General features: G+C 51.2%; 1 protein-coding gene across 1 annotated transcript in view; it reads left to right on the plus strand.

The window, feature by feature from the left end:
- Positions 1–2666: 2666 nt before the first annotated feature.
- Positions 2667–16995, plus strand: part of PKNOX2 (PBX/knotted 1 homeobox 2) — a 78279-nt gene continuing 63950 nt past the window's right edge. The window contains exon 1 of the mRNA XM_008589228.1: positions 2667–2782. Within this exon, the coding sequence (XP_008587450.1) occupies positions 2696–2782 (87 nt within the window). The 5' untranslated portion in view covers positions 2667–2695. The remainder of the gene's footprint in view (positions 2783–16995) is intronic.

The following is a 16995-nucleotide window of genomic DNA, read 5'->3' on the forward strand; positions in this document are numbered from 1 at the left end:
TGATCCCATCCCAGCAGGCTGAGGACTGAAAGATCTCCTCTCAGCCTCATGGATGGCTGTCTCTGGATGCAGAGCACTCTTATCTGTCCCTCCTTACTGCCAGACAGGGCAGTCCTCCTGCTGTTGCAAATATTTCTAGGAGCAGCACCTCTAAAATGACCCTACCTCCCATTCATTGGACAGTGAACAAAAGAATGCGCATTAAAGACTCCTCTCTTTAGCCCAGATCCTCCTCACTGAGCTTCCTTTGCTCTGCCTTCACTACTACTTTCTCATCCATGCAGTGAGGTCACCAAAAGACCCAAACCCGGGGTTAAAGGGAACCCCTTACCCCTGAAAGGGGAGAAAGCCCTCCTTCCTGGAGGCGGATCCCACCCCGACTCTGCGCTCGGGCACCCTCTTCTGGAGGCTGCTGGGGCAACAGTGCTACCGCCGGTCACTGTTCTCCAGCCAGTGATCACCTAAGATTGGCACTCAGGGAAGAGATCCCACCACCCCGACCCTTAGGCTCCATCCAAAGTTACCTTTTCTACCAGAGTTCCAGGAAAGGCTGTGCTAGACGCGCTCTCGAAATATCCCAATTTCTTTTATTCCCTCAGAGTCTGAGAGATTCCACATCTATTTTAATATCTCAAAAGTCTCAATTCTTGAAGTTGTTTCTGATGTCTCAAGGAGGCTGTATCCCCATTTTTCCCTCTGGAACCGTCTTCACTCTGCTCCTGTCTTGCTGGGGTGCTGACTACCACCCAGACAGAGACCCAGCCATGAAAAGAGGCCTCGATTCCCCTGCCTGAGGAGAGAGGCTCCCCTCACGTTTCTACTCTGAGCCCCTGTGCGGGAGGAAATCCTGGATCTCGGTGCCCAGCGTGTGTGAGGTGGGCGAGACCCTGCCTGCTTTCGTCGCAGGGATATCCTGGTGGTCTGTCTTCTGAAGTAAGGAGGGAGAAGCAAAGTACAGGCAGTGAGGCCAACAGAAACTATCCTGCAATTACAATGTTTTTAGCACAGGAAAAGCTGTCATGCCCTGCACTTTCTCCACGGGTATCTCTTCCTCGCGTTCCTTCCCGCTGGACTGTCACCTCCCTCTACTGACCACACTCCTTGCAGAGAAGACCTTGCCTCCTTCATCTGTCCTGCCACATACATCCCCAGCACAGTTCTCTGCACAGAGCTGATACTTGATAAACATCTATTGAATGAAATATAAATTTCCAGCGGTTTCTGTATGTGCACTTAAAGTCAAAGCATACCTGGTACTTTGTGGACTTAGGTCAGGCCAGAGTAGATCTTTCTTCCCCTTTCTGAAAAATAATGACACACGCACGCACAGGCACATGCGCGTACACACACACAGCCCTGTGTTTACTTAACAGCAGCTCCAAAGCACCCTCAAATTCCCACAGAATTTAGGCATGTGAACATTTTGGAAGACCCGGGGAGCATCAGGCAGAAGAGGATGAAGCCCTGGAGTGCACAGGGAGAGGGGACGGAGGGGCCGAGTGCTGTGCGCCTTCCACCCAGGAAAAGGACAGGGCCTGCACTCCACAGAGGTTCTTAGAATCTCCTACCCCACGATAGACAGGCCTGCATCAGGCAACTAGCCTGTGGTTTCCAGCTCTAAATATTTCAGCACATCTCTATAGCTCCACAGCTCTCTGGGCATTCTATTTCCCGGGCGGCACTGCCAGGCTGTTTCCCCTTAGGGCACCATGTTCTGGTTCAAGAGGAAACCTTGAGGCCCCATGGGGGTGGCTCACTTATTGTTGATGAGAAAGGGGTGAGGGTGTGGTACAGTGGAGCAGACGCAGACCTTGGAGGTTTTGGTTCCATCCCTGCTTCGCTAACAAGCCCCACCACACCCCCCTTACACACACCTCACTCCTCTTGGCCTCTGTCTCCTCCACTGTAAGAGGCAGGTAGACCATTTGGCTCTGGTATTTTGTGGACTTCTGGCCCCACATGCCTGTGACTCTGTATTGAACCAAGGCTAAGGAAAGTCTTCCTTAATAGAATGCACAGGCACATCTGCATGCCCATGGCCACAAGCATGCACCTGAAAAATCCTGATGCTCCCTGTCTCTTTCCCTTTCCCAAGACCTCCAAGCCGTCACCCTTGGGCTGCAGTCTGCAGAGGGGCCAGCAACCCACGTCCCTTACCACCACTAGGGGGTGTGGTGAGCACACTTGGGAGGGGTGAGCCTGGTGCTTGGAGACCCTGGGGCTGGAGAGTGGGGGGCCTGAGGCCTTCCTGCCACTGTGAGTGCTGGTGGCTCCTCCAGAAAGCCTGGGAAAGGGTGAGGCAAGGCTCACCCTTGTCATGTGGGGTCACCCTCCAATCCCCCTGTGCTGCCACCAGCTAAGCCCCTGTCCCCACCCCCTCCCCCTCACACACCAGGCTAGAGCTGATGCTGAACAAAGCCTCACCGCAGGGGTACAGATTGTTTTACATATGATTTGAATATTGTTTCTTTCAAGTCAAAATAGCACAGCAAGCCCCTCCCCACCCAGGGCTCTCCCCTCAGCTCTCATCTGTTCCTCTGAAGGGTCTCCAGCCCTTGCTGTATCCAGTCAGTCCAAGTGGCCCAGCCCAAAAAAATGTGGAGCTGGCTCGTCCCCAGGGCTCACCTGTACTCTGTGGTATTAATGGTGCGGCCCCCTTTCTCCTGCCCGCAGATCCTCCATGTGAATCAATCCCATGATGCAACATGCCTCCCCAGCCCCAGCTCTGACGATGATGGCCACGCAGAATGTCCCTCCCCCACCCTACCAGGACAGCCCACAGGTGAGTGTGCCAGGGGAGGAAGACCAGGGAGGGAGCGGGGGGCTGGGACAGTCCAGAGGCCGATGGGCAGGGCCAGGCCTCCCCCAGCTGCAGCACCCTGGGCTCTTCCCCTGCCAGGCCTGGCGAGGCCTGTCTGCAGAGAGCCCGGCAAACACAGACCCCTGAAAGGAGTCTTTGCATTTGACAAAACACCAGGGTCAGACCCTGCTTGGGTAATTCTATTGCCAGCACCTAGGAATGTAACCTAGCATGGTTCTATGTTCTGTTCCCCACCCCCCACCCCACGGGCATCAGCCAAGTGCAGCTAAGCCCCTTTGTCGTGACTGGGCAAAATTCACATTCAGGGAGATCCAGGTACAAGGTGCAAGTAGAGGATGCCTTGAGTGTTGGGAAACTTCCTACTCAGAGGTTCCTTAGTACCAGGTCCCTCTATTCACTGGTCACTGGAGCCCTTTCATCCAATCCTCCTCTCCTGCCTGTTGGAAGAATCTCTCTCTCTTCAGGACTCTGCACGCTTTCTACTTAGGAAAAGCCAGGATTCTTTCTCTACACCCTCCAACCCTTTCCCTCTGGTTCCCAGCATCCACCCATCTGCTGAGACACAGCAGCCCCCCAGGTTCTTCTGAGACCCCCACCCTAAAAAGCCAGGATTCTTTCTCTACACCCTCCAACCCTTTCCCTCTGGTTCCCAGCATCCACCCGTCTGCTCAGACACAGCAGCCCCCCAGGTTCTTCTGAGACCCCCACCCTGGTTGCTACTCCTGCAGCAGGCACCGGCACCTGCTAGGTAGCAGCTTCTCACTGTCTTCCGGTTGTCTCCTTCCTCCAGGAAGCCTGGCCCAGCTCTGCCGGCTGGGCTCCTGCAGTCCTTGAGAATGATCACTTCTCATCTGTGCTTCCCCCATGGGCACCTGTTATCTGCCCTTAGTTCTTTTTAGCTGTTACTTATGCGCCTGCTCTTTCACAGAAGGCTCCATCCCCTGACCTTTCCCTTCCTGATCTCCTGTTTTCTCCACACTAGTTTCTCAAGTCAATATTAATTCAATATTTATTTATTGAGCGTCTGTAATACAAAATGCAGCCAGCTAGAATATTCATTCATTCATTTGCATGAATGTGCAGTGAGTCCCTACTGTGTGCTGGCTATCATCCTCACTCTCTCCAGCAGCCATCCTTTACCCTTGCCCTGGTATCCCTCACTCGTTAGCATTTCAAACACTGCGGTTCTCAGGGACCACATGGAATACCTGCACAGCGTGAAAAGGGTATTAAGATGCAGACATGGGGTGGGGAGACTTTTGCATGTATATGCAGTAGCCGCTCTGTACATCCTTGTCATGGCCCCCTCCCCCTGTGAAATTACAAGATGATGTGGGGCCACTTTCCAGGGTGCCCAGCGTGCAAACCACCTTGGACTCCTCTCCCCTTATGGTACAAAGCCCCCATCATTCACCAGCCTTCGAGCACATGCCCTTTAGTGCCCAGCCCTGCTTCCACATGTCAGCTTCATGCTCCTTCCCCAGCTCTAGCCTAATTTCATATTCAGCGAACCTTCCACCCACATTGGTAGTTTTCTGCAAGTGACTGCAAGGCTGGACTTGGCATTGACATGGCTTCTCTATTCGAAAGCTTCCAGGCATCCAACACGATGTCAACGTCTTTCCCTCCCTGGTTGCAGATCCCAGACACAAATTTCAGAAGGAGCCCTCAACTGATGGAGGCCTTTTACCTCCAAAGAAAGAGTGAAAAAGAGAAGAAAAACCTAGGGACTGTCCTGGGGGGCAAAAACCCATTCTTCCTCCATAGTAGCAGACCCATTCCCTCCCCTGCTCAGCCAGTGTTGGGGCCCCAGGGGTATTGATTAAGAGTCGGGAACTTTGGCTCCATTTCTTCTGTAACTGGATACTGTTCCCTGAGCTCCATGGTGGAAATGGGGAACATAGATGAGGACACTTCCTGTATTAGCAGGTGGTGGGTGCTCAGTCCACCCCCAAAGCTAAGGCTCAAGGACAGTCTAGGACAGGGCTGAGAGAGCACTGGGTTGGCACAGCTGGTGGTGGCTGCCTCCCTCCCTCCCAGCCCGCCCTGTTTTGCCTGCCTGGGCAGCTGGGAGAAGTTTTGGTTTGGTGGGGATTAGCAGGAGAGCTGCAGCAAGGGCCTGTGTTGTCCAAAAACGCCGATCCGGGAGCCTAATTTAATTCTCAGCATACAGCTGGATTAAGCAATCCCAGCTGCTCAGCCCCCAGAAGCTATCCCTGAGCTTCCCTAGCCTTTTAGGGGAGAAAGAGAGGCTCCAGCTCTATCTAAGGCCTTAGAGCAGAAGCCAGATGCAGGGATTGTCCCAAGGCTTTTCCCTTTGAGGATCCGTCAGAACCTCCATTGAAAATATTCACATTTACAACAGAGGAATCAGTTGCCCTTGGGGAAGCTGCGCATCTGCTTGTAACCCTAGAGATCCAGAAATGAAGTGTCTGATAGGAAGCCTCAGTGTCCATGGTAAAGTGACCAGGCCACTGTCTTGGGGTCTTTATGGCCTTGGCTAAGCCATTAGACTATGGTAGAATTGCTGTTGGCCTTCTGTGACTTGAGCTGGTTCCCCAGGAAATGGATCAGGATGAGGGGCCAGGGCAGAGGATTAGGGCAGGATGGAGGAGATGGCGAAGCCGCCAGAGCAAAGGCCTCAGGCTCATGAAAGGCTGTTTTCTCCACAGTGCCGGCCTTTGAGGCCGATTGGCTTCGGGGGGCCCTTCTCCCCACTCTTTCGGGCTCCTAGGAGCGGCTCCCTTCTAGAAATGACTCTCCCGCGTGTGCCTGGCTGCTGGGGTTGTGTGCTGGGGAACGTGCACTCATCCTCCTGCTTTCCTCCCTTCATGCGTCCAGGGCGCTTTATGCTTCCAGCTTCTTGGGGGAAACTCTGCTACGTTTCCCTCATTATGCTCATTATCCTAGAGAAGCAGCTGCTCTCTGACACTCAGTGTCTTCAGGAAAGTGGGGCCTGCTAGGAACACAGGTCAGGCACACAGGGGAACCACGTCCTAAATGGGGCTCTCAGAGAACGAGACCGACTCCCCCCTCATCCCTTTAGGTCTAATCGCATTACTTTTGGACCCCGTGTGACTTGTTTCCTCAAGGCCTGGACAGCTGAGCACATCTCTCTATCACCTCGTCAGAAACCCTGTGCCTTTCACTGGCAAAAAATGGACAGTCTCTGATATGAAGTCCCCAAAATGAAAAAGGAAGCGAGAAGCAGAGCCCTTCCTCTGAGACCCAAGCAGTCTTTTTAATAATGTTCCCGTTATGCTAAGGGCTAGCAATACCAATCATAATCTATTCAAATGCACAGGAGAATCTCACTTTGGAAAATTAGGAATCTGCACTAAAAAAATTCCCAAGCCCCGGACCTTCTTTATAATAAATTAGAATTTTTTTTTCAAGGCAAGTTCTCAACTTGGCAATTTAATTTTTGAAGTTTGGGGAATAAAGTTATTAAAAATGATGGAGGCTTTTTTTCTTCCTATTTTAGTAAAGAAGCATTAATGGCTATGGCCCCATGCTATCTGGGTACAAGCCAAGTGGTATGATGGCTAAGCAGCTTCTAGCCCCTCAGTTCTGTTTCATTCCATCCTGGAGAAACTCCATGGTTACTTATGAGGACGTCACTCTGCAGTTTTTGTGCATTGAAGACTGACTGTAAGTTTAGAAAGTGCAAAAGCAACAACCCAGTGGAACACTCCCTGTGGCCTGCTTCCTCCTTCTGGTGGCTTCCCATTAAAGTCTGTCCGAGGAGCAGCGCCCTCTACTGTCTGACTACAGTATCTCAGTGCCAACCTACTGCAGCTGGGTCCTTGATCCAGACCCTCACTTTATGCCCTTAAAGCAGTAGGGGCAAGTCGCAGAGATTGTGCGATTCTACAGTAATTGTTTAATGACAACGGTGTCCCCAGGGAGAACTGGATATGAGCTAGATGTGTGGTCCTTCAGTTCAAGGCATTGTGTTAATCCCTACGTCACTCCCCTTCTGTTGTTCTGTGATTCTGCCACACTCGGCCTGGCTGTTTGCCACCTGGACTTTTACAGCTTCCTCTCCCACTGCCCCAGCAACCCCATGACCCTAAAGGAACTCTCGAAGTTATGTTCTCTACTCTTGCTCCCCTCTCCTGCACTGGCCCAGAACCCCAGCAAGTGTCACTCAGCCTCCCTCCCAGAATTTTCCTGGTAACACAACCACCCTCTCATTCCTTCTGGGCATATACCCTTCATTCATGTACTCTCCCTCCACCTCAGAAATGTCACTCAAGTCCTCCCGTTTCCTCTAACACTCCATATGCAACATCACCCACCAAAGTTCTCCCTTCCACAGCTCCATCAGCAACTCTGGGAAACCATCCGGATTTACTAGCGAAGGCAACAGCTCCTCCACCCCCACCTCACCCACACGAAACAGACTCTTACCATCAGCACCCCTCCCCCTCTTCCTCAAACAGAGACACATACCCACCATGCCACAAATATCTTTGCCCTTGGCTTATAGGCAAGACAGATATTACGTCTGGTCTATTTGTGTTCATATTCAGTGTTTATTAGTATTCTTCTGTCTGCATGTCCCCAGCATGTCAGGTTGCATGAGCATTTGAATAGAAAGTAGAAATCCTAGTGGGTCCTAGTCTGACCCACTGGGCACAGCCCCTGTGGATGTGGGCACTCTGCTGATAGTTTAGGAACAAACTGATCGGTAAGTAACTAGGCATTTACGTAGCATGGCTTGATGATATGTGATATTAAAAGGGTTTTGGCAGTTCACCAAGAATGTAACATCATTATTGACCAGAGAGACGCAAGAGAGGCAAAGTCAGAAATCGGAGCCGAGGTCCAGTATGGGAAGCTCACTTCAGACGGAAGTCAGGAATTTGCCTGAGGTCCTTTGGCAAAAGCTGCAAGAATGTAACATCATTATTGACCAGAGAGACGCAAGAGAGGCAAAGTCAGAAATCGGAGCTGAGGTCCAGTATGGGAAGCTCACTTCAGACGGAAGTCAGGACTTTGCCTGAGGTCCTTTGGCAAAAGCTGTGTCACCATCCCCCTCCATCCTCCAGCAACCTTCAGTGAGAGGAGAATGGTGTCCAGGACTCTAGGTGGCTGTGCTTGGAGATCTGGGGTCAAGACAATGATATCTCACCTGCGCTGCAAGGGGAAGGCTAAGGCTGGGGCCAGCATGTCAGGGGAAGCCAGGCGGTCTCTCCTGTCCCTCTGAGTACTTTCCCTCCCTCCCTGTTCTCGCACCATTCCCAGTCCAGGCGGGGCAGGGGTGCAGACGTCCTGGGGAAGCTAGATGGACTTTGATCAGTCATTAGGATCCCCATGCTGGTTTCATTAACTGGAGGCAGAAGGGGGTGGCCAGGGCCTCTGCCTGTGAATGGCCTCCATCCAGGCCATGCAGCTGTGACAGGCAGAAGCGGGTTCAGATGCTTTCACACTCGTCTACATTCCTCTCATCTCTTTAAGAGCTGGAGCCCCCTGCCTTGCAGGGCCCTCTGCTCAGCTGCCTGTGAAACACATTCGTTTTGCAGCAATAGAGTGAATTCAGCAGCTTTGAAAGTTCCCCTAAGCCTTCTCTGTGACTGTGATTGATGGCTCCCTCTGCCCCTGGGGGCAACACCCCAGGGACCATACGGGGGATCCACCTTCCCTTGCTTTGACTCATCAAAACAGACTCTTCTCTTTCTTTTTTATTCTCTGCTGGGCCTTTCTTCTCTTTGTGCACAGTGACCTCTCCCTGCCTGCTTGGGCCACCCATGTCTTTAAACTGGACACATCCCTGAACTCCAACTCACTCACGACCTGGATTCTTCATTGTGTAAAAGGCACAGACAACCTCCAGGTCCAACCATGAGCCTTTTATGCCCCCATGCAGGAGATGATGGTCTGGCGACATGACTTTTAAGCTTGTGAAGAGACACTCTAATGGCCTGCTCTAGGTTTTTTATTTGATGAACTTACTACCTTAATTCTGATATTTCCAAAAACACAGAGATTTCATTGTCTCTCCCCTTGTCTCTAAGCAGGGGGAGTGCCCTAACCAGCTACAAAAATAGTTAATGGCCCAAGGATACAAAGCCTAAAATAAATCAGGGAACAGGTGATCCAAGCCAGCAGTGGGTCTGAGGAGTGCTTTATCGGCTTCTCCGCCCGTTCCTGTGTGAGCTCCGTGTCCCAGAGGCCTAGCGGAGGGGGAGGGGTACAGAGGGCCCGGGATGCTGTTGTCCTTGGAGTTTGTGGTCTGGAGAGGAAGAGTGGGATGGCTCAACACAGGAGAAATTCAGGAATCCCAGGCCTTGTCCCAGCTCTGCTGCTCATGAATTCTACACCTTTAGGCAAGTAATTTCAGTACTGTTTCTTTCACTCACTCACCCGTTCAGTAAATATTGAGCACTTCCTGTGGAGCTTGCAAACTTTGTGCTGTGTACCCGGGGGTGCAACCTTAACGGAGGTCCTACCCTGAAGGGGCTTATAGTCCACTTGGGGTCTTAGTTTCTGCATCGGTAAAATGGGAGTAACGTCTGCCCTCCCTGCCCCAGGATGGCTGAGCGTGTGGGTGGGAAGGTAGGGAATTGGTTCTTGCCTCTTGTCACCACACCCCCACCTTGATTTCTCACTGTATCTTCTGCCCGTCTCCTGCACCCCAGATCAGATTGAACTTTAATTACTTTTTATTAGGAGCACAATAAGTGTATCAAATATGTTTTTCCAGGTATAAACACCCCTTACACACATGATAACGACAGAGGCATGCGCACACTGAGATTCTGATATCCCCTTGGAGTACTGCACAAGTGAGGGGTCCTCCAGGGATGGATGGCAAGGGTGGGGAGCAGCCAGTTCCCAGGAAAGCGCACGAATCTGGGAAGTGAGAGACTTGGCTCCGGAGACCACAGCCTTTCGCTTATTAGCCTCCTGTCAGTAACACCCCAGGAAATGCAGTTAGGGCTGGTGAACATTTTACGAGCCACATTTTAGAAGCCACTGCCTATAAACCCTTTTAAAATTAGTTAATTAATCAATTGACACCCCCATTGTAACCACTAAGTAACTCTTCTGTGGCCTGAAGTATCTGGTCGGGAAAAGAATGGAGGCGACCCAGGCTGGCTGTTCCAGGAGCCTCTTTGAGCCTCCTCGGGCTGCCCTGGCCCAGCCGCCGTTCCTTCGTCTCCCAGCACTGACTGGGTTGGAGGATGTTTTGAGGAGCCCTCTTTGGCCTCTCCCACTTTGGAATCTCTGCGCCCTTTAACACATCCCTCACTCATTCCCTTGTCAGTCCGTCACTCAGTCATTTAACAAACACACTGGGAGCCTGCCACGAGCCAGGCTTGGGAGCTGGGCAACCCATCTACACATGGAGACAGATAAATAAAGGTCCCCAGTGTTACAGGGGTTAAGGTTAGACATGTACAGATGAGGCAGGGGTCGAGTCTCCCTGGGTGTGGGGGGTGTGGGGAATCAGGAAAGGTTCCTTGGGAGAGTGGCGGCTCCAGCTGGCGGGGAGGGGCCTGGGAGGGGATGAGGACCCTTTCTGCTGAGGCGGCTGTGGGAACAAAGGCACGAGGATGGAAACCGTTGTCGGGCATGTGCAGGCAGCCCCGCACAGCAGGGGCTGACCGGGGTGCAATCTAAGGGGAGGGGTGCTGGGGGGAGATAAGGCTGGGGTCAGTGAGAAGGCTTGGGCCTGGAGCACCCTGGGGACTGTGTCCCCTACCCCAGCATTGGCCATGCCACATGCTGCATCCCACTGTTTAGATCAAACCTGATATTTACCAGATGGCTTCAAGCCCTGACCTCCTCTCAGGTCCTTAGACTCTCTCCTGGTTGCTAGGAGACTGATCCTGTACCTGGCTTGCCCTGGCACTGGAGAGAGTGCCAGCTCCCCGAAAGTCCAGCCCAGCCTGCCTGGAGCCTGGGCAGCCCATAGTTGGGCAGGCTGTGCAGCCCCTCATGGGCTCCAGAAAACAAAGCTTTCCACAGCCTAGTGGTGCTGGTCAGCTCCCACCATGCCCGCATCAGTTGGAGGGCTCAGAAGAGGAGGGATGTCCTCTTGGAAGGAGTATCTGTGCTGGGAAAGCGCAGGTCTAAGTTGTCCAGGGTTTGCAGGAAAGGACCCTCTGGGAAGTACGTGAGTATAATAATCACAAAGAGCAAGACTGTATGGGGTGTGGGGGTAAAGGGGGACATGGGCAGGTGGGTGCTGGGGCTTCTGGGGCTGGGTATGGCCCGGGGTGGTGGAGTTTGGATTCAGAGGAGAAGGCTAGCAAAAGGAAGCATTAAAAATGCTTAGAAACCAAAGTTGCTGAGCATCTGCTGTCAGCAATGCACCCTCACACAGGGTCTCATGGGAGCCCTGGGAAGAGGTACTATTAGCTCCATTTTTACCTGATGGGGAAACTGAAGCTCAGAGGAACTGAATCACTTGCCCAAGGTGACAAAGCAGGTGATTGGTAACGTCTCCTTCCATGACACCACGGGCCCCCTTTTCCCTGCTCCTGAGCCCACACTTGTCCCACTTCCCTGGGCGCCTACCCAGAGTGGGTTCCTTTAGCAGGGGTGGTACCTATATCAGCAGGATGCCCAGGACAGCACACGTCAGAGAAACAAAAGCAGCCAACCCTCAAGGAGTGGCTTATGTTAACAGTGCGGGCTGTGTGAGTTATATTAGCAGTTACTACCATATGCTGGGTATCTACTAGGTGCCGGCTGCTTTGCACACCTTATCACATTTAATTCTAACAGCTCTGTGCCTTAAGTATAATTATTCCCATTTTGTAGATGAGGACCCTGGCTTAGAAAGGTTGAGTAACTTGCCCAAGTCACACAGGCAGAGAGAGAGCCAGTTCCAGAATAATAACGTGTCCCATTTTCTCCAGCTCTGGGCTGGACGCCTGCCACTCCCAGTCAATATGTGGTCAGTGACTGTAGACTTCCCTGCTGTGGCCCGAGGCATTAAGGGTCAGGAAGGAAATCTGCAGCTCAGAAGGTAGCATTCAGTGGGATGGCCCCTTCATGCCAGTCGTTCCTGCATTCAAAAGATGTTTTGGATACTCTCTGTGTCAGACAAGGGTCTACGGCAATAAACAGAAAAGACCTGGTCCCTGCCCTCAAGGATTCTAGAGTTCAGTGGAGGAAAGAGGCAGATAGGCAGAAAGTCAAGGCCATGTGACAAGGACACTGGAGGCACAGAGCAGAGGGGCCTCACCCAGTTACGGGTGCTCTCCCAGCATCTGCTAAAGGAGACAGCAGTCCTCACCACGGTGGTGGGAGAGAGGAATTGTCACTCCTATTTCCCAGCTGAGGAACCTGATACCCTGGAAGGTCGCATTGCATATCCAAGCTTGCCCAGCAGTAAGTGGCAAGGGCGGGACTCAAAATGAGTTCTACCTGATGCCAATGCCTCTGCTCTCCCGCAGGCAAACCACCTCCCGCAGGTCCTAGAGACACTGGCGGGGCCCCCATTTTGAGTCACCTGCTCCTGCTTCCCATGAGCAACAGAGAGGAACTCTGAATAGAAGCTGGAGGGGCAGCAGCTGGCCTTCAAGTCCCTTGCCATCGGGCTTCCTCTCGCCTCCAGACAAGGGGCGTCAGCACAGCAGTGAGCCACCTTCCCTCAATAAAGAGCCTTCCTACTGTTCCGCATGGAACGACTGTTTCTAGCACAACTGTTGGTGGGGAATTGACTTGAACTTACAGGGAGAAGCTGGGAGTGGCAGTAAGAATGGGGTGAACTAGACAGAGACTCGAGAGCACCCCCTCTCCTTCTGCTTCCTTTTTCAGAAGGGAAAATACCTTCCCCTTTGCCTCCTCAAAGAAAAGTAATGAAATGCACAAATTCACGTAGTGTGGCTAGACAGAAGGCCCTCTGTGGGCTTCTGTTTTCTCATCTGTAGGATGATGATAACCAACTGCAGGATTATTATTAAACAGGAAAGCCCATAGAAATATTTTATTAGCTCGTTAGAACACAATGTGCCACTATCTGCCTACAATTGGAAAAATTAACAGAACAGAAGTGCTTGTGGGGCACCGGGTGTCAGTGAGGGCGACTGAGGCAGGCAGGTAAGATGTACTTTCCAGCACCCCTGAAATCAGGGAGTGTCTCCTACTCATTTGCATGTTAGGACCAGACTGTCTCAGCACCCCCAGATTTTGCATGACTGCACCCATATCTTACAACTCCCAGCTCTTCCCATTCCTTTTTAGGATGGGTGGAAGAGAATCTTCATCTCAAGTTGTCACAAATCAAGAATCTGGGCAGGGGCCCTTTAGCTCCAAGCTTATGAGAGGGCTGGTACCCAGTAGATGGTAGAAGTTCAGTGGTTCATAGATGCTATGGGAGGGAAGAGCTTGAGGGGGTAGCCCCAAGGTTTTTGCCTCACAAGAGGACCCTAGGCTAAGACAGGAGATGGAACCACAGAACCGTGTGGAGGTTCTGGGCACAGGCTCGCAGCTCGCAGTGGGGAGGCCTCCCCAGGCAGTGCTGCCGCCCTGCCCCATCCACTAGTCATTATCTTTCTTGTGATTCTTCCTCCCAACCTGTGGCGTAGGGATTATCTTCTGCATTTCACAGATAAGGAAACCAAAGAGGTCAAGAATCTAGCCCCCAAACACATAGCTTAATAATCGGCAGAGGAGCATCAAACCCAGGGCCTCAGACCCTGACCCGCTGCTCCTACTCTCTGAGGCTTTTCTGATCTCCCAGACAGCTCTGAGGACACTGTCCAATGTTTCCTCTCCTCCTCCGTGCCTTAGCTTCCCCTGGTTGAAGAGGGACAGTCCTCCATGTCTGCACTGATGCCATACCCTTACCTGTCCCCAGTGAGCTGCCTGGGCAGGGGCTCCAGGTGCTTTGAAGTCTCCTCGGAGGAAAGCTCCCAGTCTAGAGTGGCCAGCCTGGGACTAGCTGTGAATGTACCAAGTGGCCTCTTGGAGTGTAAGGGGCTCCAGGTGCTTTGAAGTCTCCTCGGAGGAAAGCTCCCAGTCTAGAGTGGCCAGCCTTGGACCAGCTGTGAATGTAACAAGTGGCCTCTTGGAGTGTGTAAGGCTAGTTTCTTCTCAAGCCAGATCAAGGAGCTTGGAAGAAAGCTACTTGGGGAGACACCCTGAGATTAGTGGTGTGCTAGTAGATATTTAACAACTGGCTCTCTTTGTGGGGGAGTGGGGTGGGCAGGGGCACGCCCTGATCTACAACCAGCTTGCAAAATTCCTAATTTTTTTTTCTTTTGGCAGCTGGCCAGTATGGGGATCCGAACCCTTAAACCATGGTGTTTTAATACCGCACTCTAACCAACTGAGCTAACCAGCCAGCCCAGAATTCCTGAAACTTTAACAATTGGCTTTCACAAGCCAGAACAGGGCAGATCCAGTACGCAGCCCAGCAGTCGTGTCCCACCCTGGGCCTCCCAGCTCCTCCCTCTGCTCTCCCCCCAACACCTACCTCAAGTAACCCCCATCCCCCTGGCCCCAGACCCTGCAGACAGCTGAGGTCCCCTTCCTTTGAGCTTCAGTTCTTGGGAAACGGAGATCTCTGGGTAGAAAAAGAAATCTATGTGGGGATAAACACTCATTCTCCAAAACTGGAGGAAATACAGAGTTTGCTGAATTGGCCCCCATGAGCTATATAAATTTGAGTCATCGTCCTCTTCAGGCCAGCTCAGCTGTCTTCTTCCCATCCGCCCTGCAAGTAACAGCCTCTCAGCTGTGGCCTCTTGGGATGCTGGCAAGTGACTGCCTTTGATTTACACTTTCATTCTGTGCTTTCCTCTGTAGCCCAGCAGGGCCTTCCCCCAAAGTCTTGCCTATGAAGGGGGAGGTGAGAAGAAGAGGATCACCCCCCTCATCCCCTCTATCCTAGCAGCTCATCTTCATGGAAGCCCCTTGAGGATTCCTTCAAGGACACAAGGAAATCCGCCTCTTGGTGGGCAGAGCTGAGCATGCCCATCCACCCTGCATTTCACCCTCAAACGAGCTGTGCAGATATAGCTGTGCCTTGCTTTATGACAGAAGCACATTCCGGAAATCTCGTGTTTAATAATAACAACCACTCCTCCATCTGTGAAGCACTTTAGAGTTTCCAAAGCACTTTCCCACACTATACATCATCTAATTCAAGCCTCACGCCAACCCTGTGCAGTGGGTAGTGACTAATAAAAGCACTCTCATGGCTGACAGGCTTGGATGGGGGGGACTTTGGACATCACCTAATCCAGCCACCCAGCTAAAGCTCCCATCCCCTCTACAAGGCCCCAGCTGGTCAGTCCATCCCTGCTTGGCCCCTGCGGTGGCAGGAAACTTGCCATCTCCTAGAGGCAGTCCATTCCAGCCTTGGCGAGTCAGGGGCTTGGAAAGGTATTTCGGTTGTCTCCTTATTGTAGATTTAACGCGTTGTTTGTAGTTTGGCCCTTTGGCACACGGAACAGAACTGATATCATCTAATCTCCTCATTCGGATATTCAGAGGGGGTCTCATGTCTCCCTGTCTCCTCCTACCTCAGAAATCTTTTTTATACATTCTAGGTTCCTTCAAATATTCCTCACATGACATGGTCCAGAATCCTTTCATGATCCTGGTCAGCTCTCCTCTGAATGTGCTTTCATATACTTGTTCAATCAGAGGAGGACAGGACGAGAAGCTTCCTCATTCTGCAAACTATGCTTCTGTTAATGATAAGGTTGTTGGGGTTTTTTGTTTTGTTTTGTTTGGACAGACATGTTACACTTTGAACCTGTTGAGCCAGCTGTCAACTAAAACACTGCTGCTAAGCCATGTCCCCCCATTCTGCATTTACATTATTGATTTTGGGGAGGCCTGAATGTCAGAAGTATTAAATTTTAACTTATTAGATGAAAATTAATCTTATTAGATTTAGCCTGTTGCCAAAATCTGTAAAGGTCTTCTGGATCCCAGTTTCATGTCATCTATAAATTTGTTGAGCATTTCTTCAGACATCCTCTGAATCACTGATAAAAATGTTGAGGAGGACTAAGGAGGAAACGTATGGTGCTCTCCTGGAAATCTCTCCTAAACTGATATCTGTCCTTTAGTTGTCATCCCTTGGAGTTTACTAATTCACACAATTGTCCACCAGGCCACCTCTCCATGTTTTCCGCAAGGATATCATGGGAGATATCTTGCCAAAGTCACTTACACCATGTTTTCCTGATCTGCCAGCTTAATAATCATAATAATGGATTGAGCTCCATTATAGCAGGTGCTCATCTTTGTGACCCCAGAGCCTAGCACAGTGCCCAGTACGTGGCAGGACTTGAAAAATACCTGAAGAAATGATTGGTTGCACTAGTGAAGGAATGAATGAATCTGGACCAGATCAGTGTGAAGATTATCAGCATTTAGTTTTTTCTGAATTTACCTTCTTTCTCCATTTTGAACATTGGGACAACATTTGCTTCTACTTTCTTATAGCACCTCTCGTGAATCCCGAAAGATCACCAATTCACTTACTGATGAGAAAATAGGAGCTTGGGTAAGTTAGGGGGTTTGCCCAAGGTCCTAATCAAGGGAGACAGTAGGATTCAAGTGATTGTCTGCTGGCTTCAAGGCACCATGACGCTCTGTCTAGTCTCTTACCCACTGAGTTTGGAAACATTCCCCCAGCTCAGCTAACAGTGTCAAAGATATTTGTTCCTGGGCCGGCCCAGTGGCGCACTGGATAAGTGCACCACTTGGGAAGCGCGGCGGCGCTCCCGCCCGAGGGTTCGGATCCCACATACAGACCGGTTCCCGCTCACTGGCTGAGCGAGGCGCGGGAGCAACACCGAGGGTTGCAATCCCGTTGCCGGTTCCCAGTCCAGTACGGGGGTAACACTGAGGGTTGCGATCCGTTGCCAGACACGGAAAAAGACAAAAAAAAAAAAAAAAAAGATATTTGTTCCTAACAATATGCTGCAGTATACTAATGCAGATACATTTATAGTCTCAACCTCATTCACCATCCATCATTCATTATTTACTGATTCAACAAATATTTATTGAATACCTACTCATGTCACTGTATTCTGGGTCCTAGGAATACAACCATTACACACCCTCCTTGATCTTAAGTTTTAGCCAGGAGGGGAGAGAAAATAAATAAGCAAGTAGATATATGGTATATGGTCATGGTAAGGGCTATGAAGAAAAATAAAGCAAGAGGCAGAGGGGCTGTATTGTACTCT

The sequence above is a fragment of the Galeopterus variegatus genome, unplaced genomic scaffold, assembly GCF_000696425.1.
Source record: "Galeopterus variegatus unplaced genomic scaffold, G_variegatus-3.0.2 Scaffold5316, whole genome shotgun sequence".
NCBI classification, from domain to species: domain Eukaryota; kingdom Metazoa; phylum Chordata; class Mammalia; order Dermoptera; family Cynocephalidae; genus Galeopterus; species Galeopterus variegatus.